General features: G+C 41.1%; 1 protein-coding gene across 1 annotated transcript in view; it reads left to right on the top strand.

Moving 5' to 3' along the window:
• The first annotated feature begins 623 nt into the window (after positions 1 to 623).
• The window catches only part of FAM71D (family with sequence similarity 71 member D), a 21,289-nt gene continuing 14,429 nt past the window's right edge, over positions 624 to 7,483 (top strand). The window contains exons 1-3 of the mRNA XM_007942351.1: positions 624 to 782; positions 3,992 to 4,188; positions 6,300 to 6,834. Coding sequence (XP_007940542.1) covers positions 624 to 782; positions 3,992 to 4,188; positions 6,300 to 6,834 — 891 coding nt within the window. The remainder of the gene's footprint in view (positions 783 to 3,991; positions 4,189 to 6,299; positions 6,835 to 7,483) is intronic.

Below are 7,483 nucleotides of genomic sequence, written 5' to 3' on the forward strand. Positions count from 1 at the left end.
TTTTTTGATATGTTGTTGTATTCTGTTGGCTAGCATTTTGTTGAAGAATTTTGCATCTATGTTACTGAAACACTTTTGAATAGCCCTAAACATTGCCCTGAAATAGAGTGCCAGAAGATGAGCTACTCAGGTTGGAAGGCACTCAAAATATGATTGGGGAAGAACTGCCTCCTCAGAGTAGAGCTCACCTTAATGATGCGGGTAGAATAAAGCTCTCAGGACCTCCATTTGCTGATGTGGCATGACTCAAAATGAGAAGAAACAGCTGTAAACATCCATTAATAATCAGAACATGGAATGTACGAACTATGAATCTAGGAAAATTGCAAGTTGTCAAAAATGAAATAGAATACATAAAAATCAATATCCTAGGCAGAATTGACTCAAAGGCAACAAATAGCAATCTATCTCCCCAATAGAGAGTAAGCTACATGAGGACAAGAATCTCATCACTCCTGTTTAGATGTATCTCCCATGCCTGGTACAGTGCCTGGCATATCATGTGTGTTGATAAGATTCGTTGAATGAATGAGTGATGCCGTTCAATTCTTCCATTTAATTTTCTATATATCCATTCATTGCATTTCCATTCTCTCAATTGTCTATGTTTCTGTGTAAGCACCATGGAGGAGAACAACAGGACGTCCACCACGAGAACTGACGAGCATGGTGACCTTGGCCTCCCACACTCCCACCAGCCCGGGGAGCTTCAAAATATGTTGAATGGGGGAGAGTATGCCCCTTTCACATCTCCTCCCATGTTAGAGAGCAACTTTATCCAGGTAAATAACACCCAAACCTGAGTTCATTTCCCATAATGTTAATAATTAATTTTCTCCAAGATAACTGAAAAGGTTGGGAGATGAATTGTTTTAAACATGCCAAAGGGATGTGGGGCACAATCAAGGGAACAGTTTTGGAAATTTAAGCAGCCTAGAATAATTACGGGAGCTCTGGTAGCATAGTGGCTAAGGCACTTGACTGCTAACCAGACGGCTGGCGGTTCAAACCCACTAGCCACTCCTCGGAAGGAAGGTTGGGCAATCCTACTTCTGTAGTGATACTGCCTCGGAAACCCAAGGAGGGGTCGCTATGAGTCAGGTCTGACTCGACGGCACATAACAACAACAACAACAAGAATAATTACACTGTTAAAATTGAGGTACTTTGTTTAAAATTTTCTCACCAAACTCTTACCAAGAAATTTTGTCCTAATGATACCCTGATAATCTATCATTATGTCATTATCTTTATCTTCCAAAATTACATGACAGGATAGTAGTGATTTTGAGAATAGTCTGCCACAGGAGGTCCCTTAGCTAACTTCTTACACAGATTTAGAAGACATTTTAAAAATAAAATCTGTGGCACAACTAGAGATTAAACTGAATTTTGACTCAAGGGAAATTGTCAGATAGTGTTGGGGAGAAAAGTCTCCTTCTTATAAGGATGTACCTTTCAAAGAGACCCAGTCCTGGCCAGCAAGATATGGAGGAGGCCTCCTTACTGGACAAAATTAGGATCCTGTTAATCAGGAAGAAGAAGACCATGGCTTTCAGCAGGTAATCAACAATGTATGCAACCACCTCTTTCTGAAAAAAAGAAGAAAAATACTCACTGCTATCGTATCAAATCTGACTCATAGACACCCATCATTGGGTTTCTGAGACAGTTTCTCTGTGAAAGTAGATTGCCCAGTCTTCCTTCGGAGCACGGCTGGTGGGTTTGAACCACCAGCCTTCTGGTTAGCAGTCAAATGCCTTAGGCAGATTCATTTTTCAATTGAACCAGTTATTGTATGGTCTTGAAACCCAAATGTAAACCTTTCCTGACTTCCTTCACATTCTCCTCTGCCAACAGGCAAGGGTTCTCACTGACCAAGATTCTAGGACTTTGGATTTTTGCATATGCTGTTCATCTGCTTGGAAAAATCTCCTCTCCACTCAGCTAGTTTCTCTCCCTCATTGTTCAGATCTCAGCTGGAAGTCCCTTCTTTGGGGAGACTTCTAGGACCATATCTGTAGTATGTACTGTTATGAGTTCAGAAAGTTTGCAAGTCTATTGTTAAACACAACCATAAAAAATTAAATTACATAAACTGATAATGAAATAAATTATATTGAAAACATAGGCAATAAATATTCAAAACTCATTATTTTTATTATTTTACTAATAGTTACACTTGAGGTTGTATGAGTAAAAAGAGTGGCAAAAGTCAGTAAGGACTTCTGTGAGAATGAATTGGCTATTTGGCACTTAAAGACTATTGTACATTATTATTTGTGCTTCTCATTTTTTATGTCAGTAAAATGTTTAATAAACTGGTGTGTGTCTGTGTCTTCTGAGAGTCGATTGTTAAGTTTACCAGCACATACCCCCAGCATAAGCTAAGTCAAGTCCCCTGTATACATTGTCATAGCACTCTGAACTTGTACTTGGTAACACTTCTGTCTTGATTCTCTAGTGCTGCTATAACAGAAATACCACAAGTGGATGGCTTTAAAACATGAATTGATTTTCTTACAGCTTAGGAGACTAGAAGTCCAAATTCAGAGTGCCGGCTCTAAGAGCATGGTGAAAGCCCCTCCACGTTGGCCTTCAGCTCTGCCCCCTGCCCCCACCCACTGGAACTGGAGGCTTTCTCTAACTCATGCAGGTGCTGGTTGCTGGGCTGATGAACTCAAGATCCACAAGTAAAATGGCATAGTCCCAAGGTTAGCAGATGACAGGGCAGGCCACTGAGATGAAGATGGCCAAATGTAGGATCCAGATGTGCCAAAAGCTTCCTCAAATCTTCTTTCTTATATACTGGAAGCAGGCCACACTCTGTGTGAACAAAACAAACTCACTACCATCGAACCAGTTCCGACTCATAGCAACCCCTCCTCAGGTTTCCGGGCGGTATCTCTATGAAAGTAGATTGCCCCATCTTCCTTCTGAGGAATGGCTGGTGGATTTGAACTGCCAGCCTTCTGATTAGCAGTCAAGTGCCTTAGGCACCACACCACCAGAGCTCCTGCCACACTCTGAAGGTAGCCACTGAGCTGCTCACAGCAGCTTCCGCAAAGAAGTTGATTACTAACCTCATCACGGGAATAACAACATCCAGCTGCCCAGCCCCTCAGAACTCTAGCCCAGCCGAACTGACACACAGCCTTAACTACCACAACATCTTAAATAATAGTTAAGTACTTAATTGTCAAACTGTCTGGCAGTTCCTCAAAAGGTTAAAAACAGAGTTACCATAATGATCCAGAAATTCTGTTCCTTGGTATATACTCAAGAGAAATGAAAACATATATCCACGTAAACTTTTAACAAATATTTATAGCAGTATTATTCAGAACAGCCAAAAAGTGGATACAGCTCAAATGTCCATCAGCTGCTGAATGGATAAATGAAATGTGGTATATCCATACAATCAAATATTAACGGGCCACAAAAAGGAATAAATATTGATATATGCTATAACATGAATGAAACTTGAAAACATTATGCCCACATATTGTGTGATTCCATTTATAAGAAATGTCCAGAAGAGGCAAATTACAGAGGCAGAAAGCAGATTAGTGATTGCTTAAGGCTGATGGGGAGGTTGGGAGGAAACAGAGTGACTGTTAATGCGCCCAATGAAAATGTTCTAAAATTGATTGTGATGATGGCTGCACACTTCTGAATATTCTGAAAACCACTGAATTGTATGTACACTTTGACTGAACTGTATGACACTTAAGTAAATTAAAAAATAAATATAAAAAGAAAAGTACTTAATTGTCTGATGTGTGCCTTCCCTAGTAGAACACCATAGGCCAGTAACCAGTCTGTCTGTTCACTGAGGCATCTCTGAGAATCAACATGAACAAGTGAAAGAACAGATGTGTCGTGATTCATTTCTTTTTATTCCCTCTCCTCCCTCCACTGCTCAGGTAAGCAGGGTTGTCGGGATTATGTACTTTAGCAGGAAACTCTTCTTCCTCTTCTCTGCATTCAGGTCAACAGGAGAGGTGAATCCATTTACCTTCATAACCGAGCCAACTGGGTGACCGTAGGCATTTGTTCTTCCACTCACACCCAGAAGATCCCCAACGTGATGTTGCTGGCACACCTGACACCCACCACCCAGAAAGATGCAGAACCCGTGTTTGAAAGTCTCCTGACATCTCCCACAGAGAAACTCGTGCTCACCAGGTGAATTACAAGACTGAGGGTAAAAATCTCAGCATAGAACAGTGCTTTACCCCCAGAGCAGCGGAAAGTGGAAACGCCGACCGCTGCTTCATGGGAGTATTCCACTTGCTGCAATCCTTGTTGCAGATGACTAAAGAGTTGCATCTTTAAAATTGAAAGAAAACGTTTACAAGAAACTGGTGGTCAAACAAGTCCTTAATTTTTAAAATCAAAGTTAAGTAACAGGAAGCAAAGCCTCATAATAAACAGCCTGTCTAGAACATGCTTCTCCCCGCCTCCAATCCTCACCTTCTGTGGCAATTGTCTGTGTTCTTATCTCAGCCACAAACTAACTTGCTGTATAAAAACACACAAACAAAAACTGCTGCTGGTGAACCGATTCCAACTTCCGGTGACCCCATGTGGGTCCGAGTAGAACTGTGGTCCATGAGATTTTCAATGGCTGATCGTTTGAAAGTAGATCACCAGGTCTTTCTTCCAAGAACTTGCTGTATAATCTTGAGCATATCACTTCTCTAACTATCAGCTTTGTTGTTGTTGTTGTTGTTGTTGTTAGGTGTTGTCAAGCCGGTTCTGACTCATGGCGACCCTGTGTTACAACAGAATGAAAACTGCCCAGTCTTGCACCATCCTTACAATCACTGCTATGTTTGAGTTCATTGTTGCAGTCACTGTATCAATCCATCTTATTGAGGGTCTTCCTCTTTTTCACTGACCTACCAAGCAAGATGTCCTTCTCCAGGGACTGGTCCAACAATTTCTCGTGGTAAATAGTTGATGTATCAATTTCCTAGGGCTTCATAAGAAAATACCATAAACTGAGTGGTTTGTTGTTGTTGTTATGTGCCGTCGAGTTGGACCCGACTCATGGTGACCCCTCCTTGGATTTCCGAGGTGGTATCACTATGGAAGTAGATTGCCCAAATACAAATAGAAATCTGAGAGTCCCAAACCAGGGTGTCAGCTGTGTTGATTCCTTCTGAGGCTCTGAGGGAGAATCTGTCCCATGCCCTCCCCTAGTTTCTGGTAGCTCCAGGCATTCCTTGGCTTGCACCTGCAGTGCCACAAGGCATCCTTCCTCTCTTTGTTTTATGTATTTTCTCCTCTTTTATAAGGACACAGATATAATCTGATCAGATAAGAATAGAATCCACCCTGCTTCAGTATGACCTAACTTTAACCTAACTGCAAAAACAAAAACAAAAACAAAAAAAACCCAAACCCACTGCCATCAAGTCAGATTCAACTCATAGTGACCCCTCCTTGGGTTTCCGAGGTGGTATCACTACAGAAGTAGATTGCCCAATTTTCCTTCCAAGAAGTGGCTGGTGGGTTTGAACTGCCAGCCTTCTGGTTAGCAGTCAAATGCCTTAGGCATTATGCCACCAGAGTGCCCAACCTAACTGCAAACATCTTCAAATGTCCTGTTTTCAACTAAAGTCACATTCACAAGTACCAGGGGTTAGAACTTCAACATATCTTTTTAGCGAAACACAGTTCAATCCAAACAGCTGACGTTCAGTATTGTTTTCAATAATATTGTGTTTTTGGTGAAGGTTTACACAGCAGTTTAGGTTCCCACTCAATAATTTTGGCACAACTTTTTCAGTGACGTTGATTACACTCTTCACAATGCATGAACATTCTCATCACTTCTTTTCTAGTGGTTCTATTTCCATTAGTCTAGCTTCCTTGCCCCTGTACCTTCTCATCTTTGTTTTAAGGTAATTGTTGACCATTTGCTCTCATATAAATGAATTTTTAAAGGAGCACAGAACTCACAAGTGATCTTTATTTTGCGAGCCAATCTATTACTTAGCTATGACATTCTAATTTTTTAGTATATTGGAATCTCAGGAATATGATTAAGACAAGGTGGTCCATAGAAGCCTGATTATCTCCCAGTGTACTAAAAATCCAAGTGAAGAGCCTCCAAAGGTAAGGACCAGACCTGGGAACATGGCAGCCACAATAAGGTACTGCCGTACCCACGCCTCCTCCTTCTTAGATATATCTGGGAGATAAACCTGTTGTCCTGTGTCTGTTCGTTTAGAGTGAAAGGCATTCCTACAATTAATCCCCCAATGACATACATTTGCCTTTGTTTGCAGGTTTCTCCCTCTGCAGTTTGTGACGCTCTCTGTGCACGATGCTAAGAATATGCGCCTTAAAGTAAAGCTAGTGAGCGGTCGAGCCTACTACCTACAGCTCTGCGCCCCTGCATATAAACAGGAAACCTTATTTTGTCAATGGGTGGAACTCATTGACCTCTTGAATCAGGAGAAAAACAAAATTTCCAAAGTGTCAGAAGTCTCAAGCCTCTCAGAAATCACAACTAGCACAGAAATCACTGGCTCGGTGGACATAATGGACATTGCAGCATTCACAGCTTTGCAGACTCCGTATGCGTATCCAGGCCCAGACACTACATGTGCTACAGAGAGTGTGGATTTCTCCGAATTCACAGATGTCACTGATGTCACCGACGTCACTGACATTCCAGAAAATGACATTACAGAGATCCCAGATGTAAGAATTGTCACCGAAGTCACAGAGGTTGCAGACATCCCTGATGACATAAACCGCTCAGAGGTGACAGTGGTGTTTGAAAATGATGATATACTGAGGGCCAAGGAAGAGGAAAAGGTCAGTGATAGGGAAGATCTTCATTCTTCTTCTTCTTTTTAAATAGACTTCATTTTTAGAGTAGTTTTAGGTTTACTGAAAATTGTGCAGAAAGTACAGAGAGTTCTCATAGAAACCCCCATATGCATAGTTTCCCTCATTACTAACGTGTTAAATTCCTGTGGCACATTTTTCACAGTTGATGAACCAATATGAATAATGTTATTATTATGTAAAATCCACAGTTTACATTAGGTTCACTCTTTTTGTTGTACAGTCCGGGGTTTGTTGTGTACCCACCATTCCAGTATATTACAGAATATTATTACCACCTTAACAATGTCCTGAGCTCTGACTATACATTCCTTGCCCCCTCTCCCTGTGTCCCTGGCAAGGATTAATCTTTTCACTGTCTATATTTTTGCCTTTCCATATACTTGGCATCACAGTATACAGCTTTTTCAGACTGGCTTCTTAGCAGCTTGCATTTGAAGTTTCTCCATATTTTCTTTTCACTGCTGAATAACACTCCATTCTATGGATGTACCATGGTTTGTTTATCCATTCACCTACTGAAGGACGTCCTAGTTGCTTCCAATTTTTGGACTTTCATTCTTTAATAATTAAGAACAAGAGTAATAACCAAGTCCACTCTTCCTGGTTAGCTAAC

The sequence above is a fragment of the Orycteropus afer genome, unplaced genomic scaffold, assembly GCF_000298275.1.
Source record: "Orycteropus afer afer isolate SDZICR_OR568_19922 unplaced genomic scaffold, OryAfe1.0 scaffold00088, whole genome shotgun sequence".
NCBI classification, from domain to species: domain Eukaryota; kingdom Metazoa; phylum Chordata; class Mammalia; order Tubulidentata; family Orycteropodidae; genus Orycteropus; species Orycteropus afer.